This window comes from Semicossyphus pulcher, unplaced genomic scaffold (assembly GCF_022749685.1).
Source record: "Semicossyphus pulcher isolate SPU_LCO1_2020_fin unplaced genomic scaffold, fSemPul1.0.p SCAF_4, whole genome shotgun sequence".
Lineage (NCBI taxonomy): Eukaryota > Metazoa > Chordata > Actinopteri > Labriformes > Labridae > Semicossyphus > Semicossyphus pulcher.
In genome coordinates, this window is record NW_027211715.1 from 3,958,658 (window position 1) to 3,977,113 (window position 18,456).

General features: G+C 44.1%; 1 protein-coding gene across 3 annotated transcripts in view; it reads left to right on the plus strand.

Moving 5' to 3' along the window:
* The window catches only part of herc2 (HECT and RLD domain containing E3 ubiquitin protein ligase 2), a 61,832-nt gene that overhangs the window by 3,581 nt on the left and 39,795 nt on the right, over positions 1-18,456 (plus strand). For all 3 annotated transcript variants that reach the window (XM_069679325.1, XM_069679328.1, XM_069679327.1), the window contains exons 4-34: positions 1,021-1,152; positions 3,478-3,700; positions 4,468-4,568; positions 6,390-6,531; positions 6,621-6,725; positions 6,838-7,009; positions 7,228-7,401; positions 7,833-8,021; positions 8,131-8,282; positions 8,745-8,902; positions 9,010-9,123; positions 9,596-9,847; positions 9,930-10,123; positions 10,204-10,404; positions 10,568-10,796; positions 11,219-11,343; positions 12,475-12,653; positions 12,735-12,919; positions 13,013-13,168; positions 13,281-13,466; positions 14,884-15,060; positions 15,176-15,279; positions 15,369-15,519; positions 15,630-15,844; positions 15,939-16,071; positions 16,278-16,405; positions 16,516-16,711; positions 16,791-16,924; positions 17,637-17,813; positions 17,912-18,048; positions 18,201-18,352. In XM_069679325.1, coding sequence (XP_069535426.1) covers positions 1,021-1,152; positions 3,478-3,700; positions 4,468-4,568; positions 6,390-6,531; positions 6,621-6,725; positions 6,838-7,009; positions 7,228-7,401; positions 7,833-8,021; positions 8,131-8,282; positions 8,745-8,902; positions 9,010-9,123; positions 9,596-9,847; positions 9,930-10,123; positions 10,204-10,404; positions 10,568-10,796; positions 11,219-11,343; positions 12,475-12,653; positions 12,735-12,919; positions 13,013-13,168; positions 13,281-13,466; positions 14,884-15,060; positions 15,176-15,279; positions 15,369-15,519; positions 15,630-15,844; positions 15,939-16,071; positions 16,278-16,405; positions 16,516-16,711; positions 16,791-16,924; positions 17,637-17,813; positions 17,912-18,048; positions 18,201-18,352 — 5,073 coding nt within the window. The remainder of the gene's footprint in view (positions 1-1,020; positions 1,153-3,477; positions 3,701-4,467; positions 4,569-6,389; positions 6,532-6,620; positions 6,726-6,837; positions 7,010-7,227; positions 7,402-7,832; positions 8,022-8,130; positions 8,283-8,744; positions 8,903-9,009; positions 9,124-9,595; positions 9,848-9,929; positions 10,124-10,203; positions 10,405-10,567; positions 10,797-11,218; positions 11,344-12,474; positions 12,654-12,734; positions 12,920-13,012; positions 13,169-13,280; positions 13,467-14,883; positions 15,061-15,175; positions 15,280-15,368; positions 15,520-15,629; positions 15,845-15,938; positions 16,072-16,277; positions 16,406-16,515; positions 16,712-16,790; positions 16,925-17,636; positions 17,814-17,911; positions 18,049-18,200; positions 18,353-18,456) is intronic.

Genomic DNA, 18,456 nt, shown 5'->3' on the forward strand with positions numbered 1-18,456 from the left:
AAAGGAGATGAGTGAAGTGGAGGCACTGTCCTTATGAGGCTGATGACGACATGTTTGAAAGCAGGTGCGCGCTGCAAACGTAGGTGAGGACAGCGGACGAGCAGCCCTGCCTACTCCCCGAACAAAGTATCCAGAGCCGTATAGACAGAGAGTCGCATCAGTGGAGGTCCAACATGCTCCATGATCCACCATGGCTGTAAATAAGTGCATTGTTGTGAACAGAGATGTTGCGACTCTCTCTGTCTATACGGCTCTGAAAGTTCAGTCAGTCAGTCAGTCAGTCAGTCAGTCAGTCACATAACTTACATTCATAGAGCGCCTTTCAACAAACCCAAGGTCGCTTAACATGGGAGTTCAAACAAACAAAAACAAATAAACATAAGAAAGTGAGCTGTCGGTCAGTTGTTTCCTCTCTTAAAGGAGACTAACAAGGAAGTATTGAACCACCTTTCCTTAGCATTTAGGTAATTTAACAAGCTCTTATGATTGCAGCGAAGAAATAAAAAATCAATAAACTTGAATTGTTATATTTTGTGATACTCTATCATTTGTCAAAAACATCAATTTTTTAATCAATAGTTTACATTCAAAGGTTTTATTATTTTGCTGATATTAGCAAATGTTAATTCCTAGCTTGAGTGCACAAAAAATGTTGCATGTTACAGGGACTTCAATTAATACAAATGAAGACCTATGATTGCAATACATACAAATACATTTTTGTGGTATATACTATTATACTATAGTGTACATTTATACTATCACAGTTTTCCTAAATGAGATCTAAAAATTCCTGAATATATAGCGTTGCTCGCAGTATTGAAAGAAGAACTGTTAATATACTGAATCTCAACCAGTGTATCTTGTGATGTGCAGCGCCAGATTCTTTAAACAGCTCTACATCATGGCTGCCAGAGATACTTCTCAGTGGTTTCAGTCAGTTAGAAACCTTTAGTGAGGGAAAAAAAAAAGGGTTTTCAAGCACGACTTTAAGGTGAGAATTTCTTTTGATCGTTTCAGAGGATTGCACTGACTGCTTTGGAACACAGAAGAAGGATGAACCCAACGACAAAGAGAAGAAAGAGGAGGAGGAGACATCAACATCTGTGCATCACTCTATCATTGAGACCTGGGACTGGGGGCGGCAGCCAGGTGAGAGAGCGACCTGAACAATGTTCAGATGTGTCTGGATACCAAATATCCCGTTGTGGGGGGCTGCTATTACGATGCTGCCATGTTCTACGTCCATAGCTCTTTTTATTTTACGCCTCTCTGTTTCCAAGTAGGGTAATTAATACCACGCTGACAGCAGATGGTTTCACAACACCTAAATGTCAACTAGATGCAATGATACTGACCGTTTCAACACATGGACAACTTGTCTGTTTATCTATTTCACGTCTGTCAGACTCTGCTGATGCGTACATGTTTTTCTGGAACGTGAGGCGAGGAAACTCTGAAATGACAAGTTGCCGTCTGAAGGTTTGCGTAGTTATTTTTACCCCTCAGAGTGTACTCTTGGTAGGCGTTATAATGTCGTCCAGCCTGGGGACACAACTCTCACCCCAAGCTGTGTTTACAGGCTGGACTGGGTGGGACGGAGTCATGGTGTTGGGAGATAACATGGGTGGGGGTGGATCATCGGGGGGAGGAGGGTTTACATGCCTCGCAAATGCAGGCTTTGCCACTAGCTACTTGACTGCTCTTCTCTTTTTTGTCATGGAGCGAGGCTGGAAATCACACTGGTCTCATTGTACAGTGAGTGTAACTGGATCACTACATGGAAGAGTGCTCTGTCATTGATGCTTAAAGTTCAAACAGCAAACTTCCTGCTTTTCCATTGAGTGGTCAGATATCTGGAGCATGTTTATCTCAACAGACAGAACAGACACAACGTATTGTTGTGAAATCAGGGACACGTGACAGATATGCTCTGATTCTTAGTGGATGTGTTTTCCTCTCGTTTCCATGTTAGATCTTTAATAGAAACATCTGTGAATCAGGTTGTTCTCGAGCACAAGCCACTTTGTAGCCATGAGTATTATATAATAAGTAGTTAGAGACTTTGTCAGAGTGGGATACATATCTGTCCTGACAGCCGAGCACAGCTGACTGTAGTGAGGCTCATACAACCTCAGGCCAGTTTGGCTTAAAAAGCTTAAGTGGATTTTAGACCTGCTATTTTAGCCCATCTCATCTTCCCTGCAGCGCTACTGCATGCAAGCATAATAAAGCATTTTTCTCTTGAACTATCTCTGAACAAAGGACTGGTTGTGATAAGGCCTGCAAGCAAAAAGCTCAAGTGTCACAGGACCCTTTCTTGACAAACCATGTTTGTGTGCTGGTGAGCTACAATGTAATAATAACATTAACAGAAAACTGCAGAGCTCCCTATAATCATAATACATTATACATCCACAGTGCATCATGTAAACGTGAGAGTTGAATGATAAAATTATGAGAGCAGATTACAGCCTAAATTATTAAAATGAGGCAGTATGTTTAGAAGAAGTGGAAGACTTCATTAATGCCTCTAGGGGAAATTAAACATTCTGTTGTTCCTTTACACACACTGAGCCTGAAATCTATGCACATCTTTGACCAAAACTCATACATCAATGTATGGAGAGATGTCAGAGAGAGCGGGTTTCCTGATAATCAGCCAACCTGAGCACTAAGGTCTGATAATAAGTGGTTGGTGCTTGACTTGGACTGTCCCACCTCTGGTTCCCAGGTCAGGTCCAGGAAGACTTTTAACAGAATGGCAAAATCTCTTTTCTGCATTTTTTTGCCCGGTATCAGCAGCTTAATGCTATCATTTAACGCAGGGGTGCCCAATCCTGGAGAGCTACCTACCTGCATGTCTCTGTACTCTAACACACCTGATTTGAATAATCTGCTCGTTATCAATCAACTGAAGCTTCTCAGGGATTGATAATGAGCGAAACATTTGAATCAGATGTGTTAGAGTACGGAGAAACCTAGAACATGCAGGAAGGTAGCTCTCCAGGAGCGGGATTGGGTACCCCTGATTTAATGTGTCACATTGCTACACAAATGAAACAGTGATTTTTATCAGAGGTGGAAAAAAACTTTTTGGACATGGTTTTTCTTTTCCTTTCAACTCGGAAAGCCTTTGTGATGAACAAGGACCATATACTGCACATAATGCACATACATTTTTAATATATTTTCAGGAAGTTTTGCTGTCAGAAATTGGTTTTGCATAGTTAAAGAAATACTAAATGTAAAATAAGCTTTAACTGTTGCAGGGAAATAATTCGTGTCAGTGTTGAACTTACGTTCAACCTTTGCTCCAGTTTTTACGCAAAATAGACAAATTGTTACCAGTCTAATAATGTAAAACATTTAGCGCTTTTTGCTTTCAAATTAAAGTTTACTGATATATTTTTATTGATAAGTAATTATGCGTGTTACAATGATTAGATTTTCATTGCCCTTTCTTTGTGTGTGCAGATGAGACTGAGTTGAAGGATTGTCTGCTCGTCCTCGTTGACGACCAGCAGAAGCTCTCGGCTCAGATGGCCAAAAGCACCCTGTCGGCTCAGCGCCTCCGCCAGCGCCTGGTCATCCTGGAGCGCTACCTCATCTCTCTCAGTCACAGCATGATGGAGGAGACGTTCTTGGTCGGCTGGAAGATGCCCCCCACCCCACCGCTGCCTGCTGCCGACAACAAGAGGTAAAAATAATGTTGAGGTTCTTTGGAGCTGGTATGTTGATTTATTGGTTACTGCTGCCTCCTCACAGCTAGGAGCTCCAGGGTTTATGAACCAGAGATTATAAATTGCCTGTAAGTACGACTGTGATTTCTGGTGCCATGTCAAGTATGTATACAGCCCCACATGCAATGTATGTTGGGATATGTCTGATATGCCTGATATTTTCTCTTCAAGTCTGTTTTTGTTTACAACTGTGATTTAAAACACATAAAGACAATTGTTCCAATGTATCCAGAAGCAAGAAAAACACGGCAAGGAAGGTTGGAACATTATATACATTTATATACATGCTGGAGTAGCAAACGAGCGGGTGCTCTGCTGCTGTTCATAGCTGGCCCGGTCACTGATGCCAATAAAACGGCAATGCAAGGCAAGCTGCTTTTGTAAACAGTAGTTTATGGCTATTTATCCGAGGTAATGATAAGAAAATAGCTTATTTCGTAATGTTGCAGTAGGTGAAACTGCACATCTTGATTTTTTAAAATTTCCATTAAACTCCACCACGACACCAGTGCTGTGAGCGAGCACAGTATTGTAAGTCTGAAGAGAAAAAAAGCCATGTTGTGTACAACAATGTACAAAGTACAGTTTCTTCCTTACAGATTAGTCACCAACCTACAGCTTGGTGTTTAAGCTCACACTATGTTTCCCTTTTTCCTTATGGAGGCCTCTTAAACACTCTCACACATACATCTTGTGTTAATCCTCGTGTTTTTCTTGGTTGCAGCTCTCGTCCGGCCAGTCAGGGTGTGGAAGGTTTGGCAAGAGTCGGCTCCAGGGCAGCTCTCTCTTTCGCCTTTGCTTTCCTGCGTCGCGCCTGGAGGTCAGGTAAGAGCCACCAGCCAAACTGACAGTGAAGATGTTGTGTGTTCAAATAGTTGTGTTGATAGCTTCTGTCATGGTACTGGAGCTTTGCTCAACAGCTGTTAACGGATGCGTTGCACCATGTTACACGCTGCTCATGGTAAACAACCGTGCATATTTCCCAATGCTATGTTTTTAGCCTTTAGCTTGTGGTGTCAGCTGGGTGAAGGACTGCAGGTGTTCATGACTCATGTGACATTCCTGCTGCCTTGGGACAAGAATGTATCTATCTAATTGAATCCTAATCCATTAGCAGCACCACTGAAGTAGAAAAGTCCCCATTATAGGCAACAATTAACTCTGCCTCACATTTAAATATGTAATTATTAAGGGCCTTAACCTGTCGGACTTTATTCACCTTCATTTATATAAACATATTTTTTATATAATGCAGTCCAGCAAAACAAAAGTACAGACTATGAGACTATTTATTTTTACAAGCAATACTCAAGCAATATATATACCTGTATCATACTGTATGTGTCGTCATCTCAAACAGTCTGATTATATCTAATAATTACAATCTTTGGCCGTGGCTGTGTTTGTTTAAAGCCTCTTCATCGTTAGCCTGACAAGCAGGGATGCTGTTTTTTGTTACGTGTTCTGATGTGAGGCTGAGAGCTGCCTGTCCTCTGGGACTGGGTGGGAACAAAGAGCCGGCCTACTCTCTGTAGCCTTCCTGTAACATGAGAAGTTCACACAAACAGACACGCACACGCTCACACACAGACAGTTGAGCCTCTCATTCTCAGTCTAGCTGTATTCCTGGAATACACTGTAAAAACAGAGCATCAGTGTGTTCTTTCACCTGCTGAGTAAACACGTGTATAAATCCTAGATAGCTTTTTGACATTGCAGGTAATTTAAGGGCAAAAAGATAAGGACCATTTTCCTGGGGTTCCATTCCCTTGAAGTTTCTTGTCTGTAAATGCCTGCATGATTGAAGCCATATACATAAAGGTCATCAGATAAGGATGTTCTGATCATATTTCACAGATCTGTATTTGGACTGACCAAGGCGTTTTTAAACTGATGGGTATCTGCTACATTGACCTATCTTGAGCCTGATCCGATCCTTTGTTTCTTGTCAGCTGTCACACAGGTGTTTTTACTCGCAAAGCTTTCATGCACAGCAACGCAAAGAGTAATGAGAGCCATATGAGATGTGCAGAGGATGGAAAATGAACACTCGGGAACCTTATTTAGTAAAAAAATGGAACATAATAAACATCAAGGCTAAGCTTTGATGCAGGAAATTATTTGCATTTCAGAGCTTTTCAATTGTCAACCATCAACCATGGATTGATTTGAACTAATGTATTAGAAATGTGCACTTTGTAGCTGTGAGTCTTATGTGCCTAAATTGCCTTTTTATTTGGGAAATGGAAAATGGGAATATATTATAATTGTTTCCTTATGTCCTCGAGCTGGGCTCTACAAATTGTACCTATTATATATTTTTGGGTTCCCTCTGCAAGGCAAGTTTATTTATAAAGCACCATTCATACATAATGCAATGCAAGTGCTTTACGGAGTTTAAAACCACATTAAGAACAAGAGCATTAAAGAAATATGACATCAAGCCAAAACAAGACATTAAAATACAGAATATATTAAAATCTAAGATCTATAAACAAGTAAATTAAAAGCAATTAGAGTAACAAGTAAAAGTAAAAGTAGATGAGAAGTGATGTTTTGAGCTAACAGATTAAGAAAGCCTCGATGTGTTTGGTGTTATCTAGCCTTTTTGCTGTATATAATAAAGAAGCGGTTTATGTTTTACAGGTGACGATGCAGATCTTTGCAGTGAGCTTCTCCAGGAGTCTCTGGATGCCCTGCGTGCCCTCCCAGAGGCCACACTGTTTGATGAAGGAACCGTATCATCAGTGTGGCTCGAAGTTGTTGAGAGAGCTACCAAGTTCCTCAGGTTGGTTGTTTACTTATCAGATTATCATTTTGTGTATTTTATTATATGTCTTTGATAACCATCTTTGATTTGGCCTTCTTTGGGAGCAGTGACGTCCATGGAAGTGCCAGCACCAAAGGCAACATTCCTCTTCAGGACCAGCACCTGGCCCTGGCCATCCTGCTGGAGCTGGCTGTACAGAGGGGCACCCTCAGGTAACCAGATACCCTCAGAACCTGAAGATTTGCCTATGCTGATGTCTTTCTCCAGATGACCGCATTGCTGCCTCACTGCTCACTTTGGGTTTTTGTCATTGTGTTATTCCAGTCAGCTGCTGTCTGCTGTCCTGCTGCTGCTGCGTCTGTGGGAAAGTGGAACCAGAGAGATGGACAACGAGCGCTCCACACAGGGAACCAGCGCCCCTCTGCTGCCCCTCCTGCAGCGCTTTCACAACATACACAGCAGCAAGGAGGAGCCCATTCCTGAAGAGGAAGCTGAGGTGAACATTTGTACCTGCATCTTTGTATTCCAGCGGCAGTGTAGTCAGAACATTTTTTACTTTTCTTGTATTCCTTTGTTATCTATTTTTATTACACTTTGACACCTCAAACAAAACTGTTGCCTCATATGTGGCTGTCTTAAAATAGCCCTTTTTATTTTTTCCAGGTTTAGAATCAAACTAATAAGCACGTTCTGGTTGATTTATGCGTTTTCCAGATCCTCACTGCCCCTCTGAGTCCAAATGAAAGTTTCCTGCGCTACCTGACCTTGCCTCAGGATAACGACCTGGCTATTGACCTTCGGCAAACCGCTGTGGTGATCATGGCTCACCTGGACCGCCTGGCTTCTCCCTTCAGTCCTCCGCACTGCAACTCCCCCACATCACACAAGGTGACGCCGCTTTTTATCCACTGGCAATGCCTGAATCTTTGTTATCTTATTTTTTAGGGCACTGCACTCCCTCCTTCCATTGTTTTGGCTTTGTAAAGCGCCTGTTTTATCATCCTTGTCCTATACTGAGTAAGACGGTGGATAAAGTCAGAAACAAGGGAAGATAAAGTGGGAATGACGGGCAGCAAAGGGCTGACGGTTGGAGATGAACCCAGGGCCGCTGAGTAGAGGGCTGTGAGGGCCATACATGGGGCGCACGTTTTAACTGCTGAGCTAAACCTGCGCCCCATACACTGTATTTTTTTCATTTGTTGTGGTCCCCACTTTGAGCCTCAGGTTTATTTCTCTCTCTTGTTAGGGAGGCTGTAAGACGTGAAGGTCAAAAGTGAAATTACAGCCACTGACTGTCTCCCTGTCTCCTTTTGTTTCAGGGAACCTTGCAGGAGGTGATTGCCTGGGGTCTGTTGGGCTGGAAGCTTCATGCCAACGTTAACGGGCCCATTCAGTGTAAAGCCCTGTCAAGCCTCGGAGTCACACAAATTGTCTGTTCAGAGAAGGGCTTCCTCATCCTGTCGAGCAGTGGTGCTGTTTACACCCAAAACTACAAGAGCACAACCCTGGTCAGTTCTGTTGAACAGGTGTTTTTTTTTGTTTTACTTATGTGTCCTGTTACATACACAAACTCAAGGTGACACTTTCGTACTGAGACAGTGAATTATTGTGTTGCAGGCTCCGATGCTCATCCATGGTCTGAGCTGCAGAAAGATCGTGAAGCTAGCAGCTCACCCTGATGGGCAACACTACTTGGCCCTGACATGCAACGGGGAGGTGTTTTCATGGGGCTGCGGCGATGGAGGACGCCTCGGACATGGAGACACAACGTAAGCGACTTTAGAAAACCGTAGCTGATGTCTGACATCCATAAAGGACACCCCACTTTTCCGCGTTGTCATCGTGTTATAGAATATGAAGCTCTGGAGAAATTCTATTGCTTCTGGATTAAAACACGATTAAGACACTTCAGCCGAAGATTTGAGGCATTAAACTCAAATTCCCCCAAAAATCAAGCTTCATTAAAAATTAATGAAATGGATGCTAAAATTAAACACTACATTATATCCCAAATCTAGGACAGTGTATTGATGTTTTATGCTATTACACCAAGGACAGCTCCTACAGCTGCTACTGACTGCATTTTGAACAACAGTAAAGACAACACTAAAACCTATTCCTAAAAAGCATAACAATGCAGAGACATTATTTCTTGTTCAATGATTGCAAAGCTTCTTTTATATGTGAGAGGATTTTCATTGTGCTGCATCTCCATTTTTAATTAATTTCAGTTATCTAGAGGAGCCGGCGATGATTGCAGCCTTCAATGGGAAACAGGCAGGAAAGCATGTGGTGCACATTGCTTGTGGGAGCACATACAGCGCTGCGATTACTGCTGATGGAGAGCTCTACACGTGGGGCAGAGGGAACTACGGTCGACTGGGCCACGGTACGCTCCATCTGCGTTAAACCTCTTGACGCAGCCTCAGCTAAAATAATGACACAGTTGTCTTTGTTTAATGATGAAAAAGAGTTTTCTTTTTACTGCATTTCTAGGCTCCAGTGAGGATCAGACCACACCCATGCTTGTGACGGCACTGAAAGGTCTGAAAGTGATGGATGTGGCGTGTGGAAGCGGTGATGCTCAAACACTTGCTGTGACAGAGAATGGTGAGAATCAGGATCTTTTTGTGGTAACTTTTAAACCTACCTATCCATCCATCCATCCATTTTCCTCCACCTATCTGGGGCTGGGTCGCGGTGGCAGCAGGCTAAGCAAGGTGACCCAGTTGTCCCTCTCCCTAGCAAAGTTTGCCTGCCCCTCCTGGGGGTCTCCGAGGCCTTCCCAGGCCAGGTGGGATATATAGTCCCTCCAGACATAGAGATATTTAAATTCCTTTACTTGACGCAGAGACTCACTCCCCTCCCAGAAGGGTCAATCCCCCATTTTCCGGCAGAGAACCATGGCCTCAGACTTCGAGGTGCTGACTCTCATCCCAACTGCTTCACACTTCAAACCTCCCCAATGCCTGCTGCCCAGTTTGCTGAAGCCAACAGAACCACATCATCTGCAAAAATCAGAGATGAATTTATATTTATTAATATGTATTTATATTTACCAACTTTTTATATGCTTTCACAGGTCAGGTGTGGTCCTGGGGGGACGGAGACTACGGTAAACTGGGTCGAGGAGGCAGTGACGGCTGCAAGACACCCAAACTTGTGGAAAAACTGCAGGACCTTGACATAGTGAAGGTTTGCTGTGGAAGCCAGTTTTCTGTGTCCCTCACCAAAGATGGCCAGGTGTACACCTGGGGAAAGGGAGACAATCAACGCCTCGGTCATGGCACAGATGAGCATGTTCGCTACCCTAAGTTGCTGGACAGTCTACAGGGTGAGTTGACTGTCATGTAAATGACTTCAAAGGCTTTTATAAAAAAAAAAAACAGATCTCATTTTGTTATGTTTGCATTCAGGAAAGAAAGTAGTGGATATTGCTGTGGGATCGACACACTGCCTGGCCCTCACCGATGACGGAGAGGTGCACAGTTGGGGCAGCAATGATAAGCTTCAGCACTTTGACACGCTCTTCTATAACAAGAAGCAGCCCAAGGCTCTCCCAGGTCTCAACTCCAAACACATTGTTGGGATCTCCTGTGGCTCAGGACAGGTAAAAAATAATTGTCACTGATGATGTTTTTGTGCTTTTAATTGTAGACCCAGAACATCTAACGCTCTGTTTGTTTTCAGAGTTTCGCCTGGTCCTCGTGCTCGGAGTGGTCTGTTGGGCAGCGTGTTCCCTTCGTGGTGGATGTTTGTGGCATGACCTTTGAGCAGCTGGACCTGCTCCTGCGACAGGTCAGCGAGGGGATGGATGGCAGCTCAGACTGGCCTCCCCCGCAGGAGAAGGAGTGCATGGTGGTCGCCACACTCAATCTGCTCAGGCTCCAGGTAGACAACAGTCTGTCAGCACTGACATTTCTTTACAGATGTGTTGTTTAATTGTGCCACCTGCTTGCCTAGTTTACCACACAAGACTCTGCACAGACATTTCTAACAGCAGTAGATTAATTGGACTTCAGCTTATATTAACCCCTCGAACCTTTCTCCTCAGCTCCATGCAGCCATCAGTAACCAGGTGGATCCAGAGGAGCTGGGACTGGGACTCGGGAGCGTGCTGCTTAACAACCTCAAACAAACAGTGGTAGTTCTAGCTAGCAATGCTGGGGTGCTCAACACTGTGCAAGCAGCTGCCCAAGCAGTTCTCCAAAGTGGCTGGTCAGTGCTGCTTCCCACTGCTGAGGAGAGGGCGCGGGCGTTATCTTCACTTCTGCCTAATGCTGGTGAGTACACACAGAACCATCTGCTTACATTAAACACAATAAGGGACACTGAATATTTCCTTAATGCTGTGTTACGCCCCACCCTAAGGCGACCCTGTGGGGCTAACGATCCACAATTGACCAAAAAAAAATCACATTAAACACCTTATAAAAGTCAAAACAAAGGGATTTATTAAAGGACAATTAAACAACCAAATCATTACAACACAAAATCTCCACTCCAGAAGCCTCCGTTCTGCAGATGTCATGTCTGGGGTTTTTAAGCACGTAAGACCAGGTGAACCTCGTTGAGCAATCACCTGGGAAGACACAACAGAAGGGGAAAAGGGACAAACAGTGCAGGGAAACATACAGCCCTAACAACATGAAATGAATGAATAATTTAGACTGAGGACGCTGAGGTTTTTGTATTATTTTTTCAGCATCTGGAAATGAGATGAGTGTGAGCCCTGGGCGTCGCTTCATGATCGACCTGCTGGTCAGCAGCTTGATGGCTGATGGAGGTTTGGAATCTGCACTGAATGCAGCAATCACTGCTGAGATACAGGTCAGTGTCTCTTTCTCTTCTCGTTTTTTCTCTCAAATTGTATCGTATTTGTGTTTAACAGCATGTAGATATAGATTTGAATTTCTGCCTCAGAACATAAGGCAACCAATAGGCACGCTCTCTCCAGTACCAAACAGGAAGCAGCAAACCAGGTTGATAGTATAGATAACACGGAGTGGACTCTGCTGATACTGTAAGAGTTGCTGTTACCTCTAACAGAATGTGACATGATAGATAGACACATAAACGCAGAAGTAAGCTCCTGTGAACTGGTGAAAGTTTGACGCAGGGAGGAAGGAAATCCCTCACTATTAACTACTGGCTCGTAATGCTAACCCATCTAACGTTACCAGTGTTTATTTCATTAACAAATTATGACTATAAATGATCATCAACAACCTTTCCTCCATGACGAGATGTCGACGAGCTAAAAGTTGATCGTTGATAACAAACTCTGACAACATGTATGTTTAGTTTTCGTTAACGAGACGACGGGCCGATGTGGGTGGCACTTAAAATCCACATTTCCTCCCACTGTGCGTCTAATCTGTAAAAGCAAAATACAAGCAATGCATTCCTGTACCTGGTTGAATTGGTTGAGGAGCGTGTGCAGAGAGACGCCCTGTGGCTGCAAAGGTGGGAAGAATCAGGGCCAGAGTGTAGGCTAGATTACCCGAGGTAAGGAACCAGGTATTACACAAGTAAAAGTGTTATGAGAGTAAAATGGTGCCTTTTCAAATTCTTGGTACAACCTGTCACCCTGATACTAATTTCTGATACCTGACCTGTATTAGGCTAATAGAGAGAAAACGTTTTGAATAAAAGTGTTGAATAAAACTAGCTGCCAAAAGCTGCCACTGAACGTTAGACCCTTAATCACTTTAGATAACGCAAACCTCCAAACACACAAGCGCAGCTGTGGCAAAAAGCTGCCTCTGCTGATGCCTCTTATTCGTTTTTCTTGTTGTAAATTTCGACCAGGAGCAGGATGGAAAACAGGAATCTAGTTGTAGTCTTGTAAAAAGTGACCCCTGTAAGATAAACAGTCTTTATAGTCTGGGACTTTAATGTCTTTAGACATGAGAGGGTGTTGATCATTGGTCTCTCTCACTCATGTTTTTTTAATAACAGGACATTGAAGCCAAAAAGGAGGCTCAGAAAGAGAAGGAGATTGATGAGCAGGAGGCCAATGCGTCCACAATGCACCGCTGTCGCACCATGCTGGACAAAGACCTCATCAACACAGGCATCTACGAGTCAGCGGGGAAGCAAAGCCTGCCTCTGGTGCAGCTTGTACAGCAGCTGTTGAGGTATCTGCTCTTTGCCCGAATCAGTGTACAGACTTACCCCTTGCTTCCTGCTAGAAGATTTACACATATGCGTTTCTGCAGGAACATCGCCTCCCAGACCATCGCAAGGCTAAAAGACGTTGCTCGCCGTATTTCCAACTATTTAGAGGCGGAGCATGTCAGCAAGGAACGCTCTGCTTCTCTGGACCTGCTGCTGCGGTTCCAGAGGCTTCTGGTCAGCAAGCTCTACCTGGGTGTCAACGGCACAGAGAATGGCAATGGATACAGTAAGCTATGGATTTCAGCCCAAACGTCAGAACTAAAAGTCTGAAACACAGCTATGGATGGGTAGTAATTGATTTCTCTGTTGCTTTCTGCAGATCCTGAGCTTCTTGGTGTTGGTTCCTTGTTGAAAAAGTACATCGCCCTGCTGTGCACTCACATCGGAGACATCCTCCCCGTGGCCACAAGTATTGCTTCTACTGGTCGCCGCCACTTTGCTGAAGTCTCTCGTGTTATTGAAGGAGATCTAACTGGTAATCTTCTCCCTATAAGTGCTGAGTGTTTCTCTGCAGCATGGATTGAAAGCACACCAGCTAAGAAACTTGTGAGACAGTTATGGATGCATTGCTGTTTGTTCTTTGATAGGTGTGCTGCTGCCTGAGTTGGTGGTGTCCATCGTTCTCCTCCTCACCATTGATGCCGGTGTGATGCAGGAGACCGGTTCTATTCCTCTACTGGCTGGACTCCTGGAGCATCTTGACCGCTTTAACCACCTCGCCCCCGGGAATGAGAGGGACGATAATGAGGATCTGGCCTGGCCAGGCATTATGGGTATAACACCAATTGTGTCTTATAATGTCTGAGGCCTGCCCCCAAGTAGTCAACCACACAGAAGTTGATGAGAAGAGTCGACTGAGTTTTCATTGCTTTGTTAGCTGCAGAAAAAAATGCTTTAAACCCCATTTGGTGTCTGCACTTTGACTGTGTTTGTTAGTACTTTCTGTAGAGTTAATAGTTAGTTTAAAGCTATGAGTAAGCCAAACCTTAATTGAACAAGCCTAAAGAAACCAGAGGTCTCTCAACTACTGTATTTTGGACAGAAGCAAGGGAGGGATGATGTTATACTGAGGTGAATTACATTAACAGAATATGCAACAACCTATCCTATCCATATCCTTGTCTCAAAGGCTCATTAGCACAATGTTAAAATGTAACTTAAACTGACAATCTTGAAGATTTCAGTTTTGTTCTCTTGGGTGCCCCCTAGTGGTGATATACGGTAATTGCGGGAGGACACTTCCCAATATAACCAGATGTCTACGGCTGGCTCACTTCACTGTTATAACTCTTGATTTTCCTCGCTGACGCTCTCTTTCCTTCATCTGAGCGTCGAGTTTGTTTCTTCTTCTTTGGATTTTCACTTCTTGTTGAAGTTGTATCTGTAGTCATCCATCTTTTCTTTGTTTGTTCAGCCATAGTAGATTACTGTTTACTCGCAACACTTGCAGAGAGCGGAAAAGCAGCCGCTTAGCTCCGCCTACCCTCTCTGGCAGACCAACCACTGCTGGCTGATGGAAAATGCGTCAGTAATTGAGCCTCGCTTGTGATTTTTTTCGGTGAATGTCGCCACAGACACCCAGTCTGTGATAATATTATATCCTGCAAATGCAAAGGCTTTCATCAGTGGGCTATAGGCTCAATCAGTTTACCTAATTCAGCGATAGATAGAGACTTAACAGACATTTATCTACATGAAAATCTTCCAGATTATTACTTTAAACATTCTTTCTCGTAACTAAAGCATTTTGTAACCCCCCACCATTAAATGAAATTTGGGACTAAGAAAAGTCCACTTGGAAAATCATTAGTCAGGACAGCCCTAAGTGTCACTGATGTGAAATGATTAATGATGTTTGAGGACGTTCAAAACGAACAACTCTGTTTACTGACTCGGGAGTCACGAGTCCTCATCTCCATTAACTTGTTCACTGTCTCACCGCTCCTACCGGCTACTAGCCACTGCAAACTGCCAAACACTTAAGCACTTGTTTCAACTCAGTACTCGCTCCCACAGTCCGGCGCCCGGAGCTCGCTCTCTGCCCTGAGCTGAAGGTCTGACTCAAGTTACACGGATCACTCAGTCCCTCAATCAGTAAAAAAAACCGTCATGGGTAAAAAAAATCAAGATTGAGATTAAGATAAGATTGTCGTTGTTAGAATTTAACTAGCTCTTGTTCTGCTGTGGCAGGATCCTTCTTCACAGGACAAAGTTCCAAGAACAATGAAGAGATTTCCCTCATTCGCAAGGCGGACCTGGAGAACCACAACAAAGACGGAGGTTTCTGGACGGTCATTGACGGAAAGGTTTATGACATCAAGGACTTCCAGGCTCAGTCCCAGTCGCTAGCAGGAAACAGTATCCTAGGTAAGCTTGAATGAGATGTGCCATATTATGAACCTTTTTCTGAGCTCTTCAGTATTTCAGAAAGTTGCACCTTTGTCTTTGTCCTTGTGGTGTAACAAAGAATCTCCTCTTACAGCCCAGTTTGCAGGAGAGGACCCAGTGGTTGCTTTGGAAGCTGCTCTTCAGTTTGAGGACACCAGGGAGTCAATGCAGGCCTTCTGTGTGGGCCAGTACATGGAGGTAACATCTATCCTAATGTTTTTGTAAATACAATAAATTCTCTGTATTTGGTTCAAATCTTTGATATTGTGATGTTTTGTCATCCGCAGCCGAATCAGGAGACTGTCACCACCCCAGACCTCAGCAGTCTCTCCTCCCCGCTTATTGACACAGAGAGGAACCTGGGGCTGCTGCTCGGTCTCCATGCCTCTTACCTTGCCAAGAGCACTCCCCTGTCCCCCATGGAGATCGAATGTGCCAGTGGGTTCAGCTTTTTTAAAGCAACTTAGCTTAAAAGTCAAGTCTTATGACTTTAGTCTTCCCAAAACTATTCCTTTTAATTGGTTGGGATTTCTAACCTCTTTGCACAGAATGGCTCCAGTCCTCGATATTCTCTGGAGGCCTGCAGACCAGTCAGATCCACTACAACTACAACGAAGAGAAGGATGAAGACCACTGCAGCTCCCTGGGTACGACCACTCCAGATAAGGCCAAACTCTACTCCCGCAGAATAACCCTCAGCGACCACGCACAGCCTTTCCTGCAGGCCATCGCTGACAACAACACTCAGGATCACACTGTGAAGGTACACGCATGGTAGCAATGGCTTCCGAGCAGACTGTGTAGCTCCACTGAAGGAGTCATGCAATCATGCTGTTGTTTTTGTCATTACATTATAGGACTTCCTATGCCAAATAGAGCGTTGCTGTAAACAGTACCATCTTATTACACCCATCACCTTCCCCCCGGAGCACCCTGTGGAGGAAGTTGGCCGCCTGCTGCTGTGCTGCCTGCTCAAACATCAAGACCTTGGTAACCTAGCAACTGGTCTCAGACAGCCCGTTTGAGCAGCTATTTATGGCTTAATTTGTCATTGAAATTGCTTTTTTGTTGTTGTCAGTTATGTAAAGATGCATTGAAATCGTTCCTTCCTGCACTTCCACAATCTCCAAACCCACTTCTGAAATGACTTGCACTGAGACAACAGCAACTTAGTTTAAAATCTCTTCCCGTCACAGGTCACATCGCTCTTTCACTTGTCAGTCAATGTGCCTTGGGTGTGGACCAAGGGAAACAGAGGTCCCTCCCTAAATCTGTGATTGACGTGTGCCGCATGGTCTACCAGGCTAAATGTTCTTTAATCAAGGTATTATCACTGTTTGTACCATAAAGATTACCTGCACAACATCTTGATAACAAAATACAACAAAGTGAAATGAGGCTTTTAATAAGGCTTTTCCTTTTTTTTTTTTTTAGACCCATCAGGAACAAGGTCGCTCATACAAAGAGGTGTGTGCCCCTGTCATTGAGCGTCTGCGCTTCCTGTTTAATGAGCTGCGTCCAGCTGTAAGCAACGACCTGTCCATAGTGTCCAAACTGAAGCAGCTGAGCTCTCAGCCCCGCTGGAGGAGGATCACCCAGAAACTCATCAGGGACCGCAGGAAAAAAAGAGGTGAATAGTTCAAAACCAGATTTTTGTTTTCTTGACTTGTAGCGCATTTCTTAATTTGGTTGTATTCTGTTTTTTTTAGTGCCTAAGAAGTCAGAGTCTGCTGACATAGAAGAGCCAAAGCTGGAGAATGAAGGGACCAATGAAGAGGAAATCAATGTGCACATCAGCCCCACACCTGCTGACAGGAAATCACCCACAAGCAAGACATCCAAGGTAGTTTAAAGGGGCTCAATTATTGAAATATGTCATTAGAAGAAAAATGTAACAGACAGACCTATTGTAGTACGCTGCTCATGGTACTGATACAAGTCTAGTGAGGATGAAGACAAAACAGTAGTTTAGTTTGACACTTTAGCTGTGTCTCAATTCGGGGGCTGCATCCTTCGCAGGATGTGGTCTATAAAAGATGAGTCATTCGTAGCCTGGGTAGACGCTAAGGCTGAACTGTAACGAGACGGTCTGGTCTACAGAGGATCTCCTGTTTGCATCGCCAGCTGTTTCCGCCCTTAACCTTGCGTCACCAAACACTGCTCCTGTCGCCTAGCAACAGGTAGCTATTATAACTAACGTCACATAACATAACCTGTTATTTTAAAGATAATTTGTGTCAACGCCCCCTTTTTTTAACATTTGGTTCTCTAGGTATTTGAATCGAACGAAAAACTTTTACATTTAAAGTGTATTCCTCGGACGTTTAAGAGTCCGCCATCTCGTTTGAATTAGCGCAGAATTAATCTTGGGATACTTTGAGCCGCGAAGGATGCACCTGATAGATCTGGCGCATTTGTCGGCACCATCTCAAGGAGCCTTCGAAATGGGAAAGCCTTCGAGACGCAATCTGCCATCAAATATGTCCTTCGAGGGATGCAGCCCCTGGACTGGGATTCAGCTAACAACAATCCTTCATTGTTTCCTTTCTCTACAGCAGGACAAGTGGCAGCCGCTTCTAAACACTGTGGCCAATGTCCAGAAGTACAGGTGGCTGAAACACAGCGTTCAGGGTGCCTTTTCTCAGTCCAGCCTTATGGCCACCATAGTAGAGTTTGCACTGAAGGAGGAGCCGCTGGATGTGGAGAAGATGAGGAAGTGTCTTCTCAAACAGGTGACTGTAAACAACAAAAGTAGTCTGCATCATGTTTTAAATTTCTTGTGTGTAGAAGTTATGAAGCATTATGGATGTGAACTTTTGTTTTATCATAGCTGGAGAGGGCTGAGGTGAGACTGGAGGGCATCGACACCATGCTGAAGCTGGCCTCCAAAAGCTTCCTGCTGCCGTCAGTGCAGTACGCAATGCTCTGTGGCTGGCAGAGGGTCATACCAGAAGGGACCAACATCGGGTTAGTCAACAGTTTTGTATCTACCATAAAAAGAAGTTCCCCTGATCTCGTGGGGTGCGTTGACTTTGTAGTCGTTGTTTTTTTAAACATGAAAATATTGATGTGATTTTGTGTGTATTTAGCCATCTAAATGGTTCAACTCTCCTTTTCAGAGAGCCCCTGTCTGACTGCCTGAAGGATGTGGATCTGATCCCTCCCTTTAACCGCATGCTTTTGGAAGTGACATTTGGCAAGTTGTATTCATGGGCCATCCATAATGTTCGCAACATCCTGCTCGAGGCCAGCGCACGCTTCAAAGAGCTTGGTGAGTGTTGTGGTTATATGACTGGTTTATTAATCTCAGAGGGGCAGCTGTGGCTCAGTGGTAGAGTCGGTCGTCTCTCAATCAGAAGGTTGGTGGTTCGATCC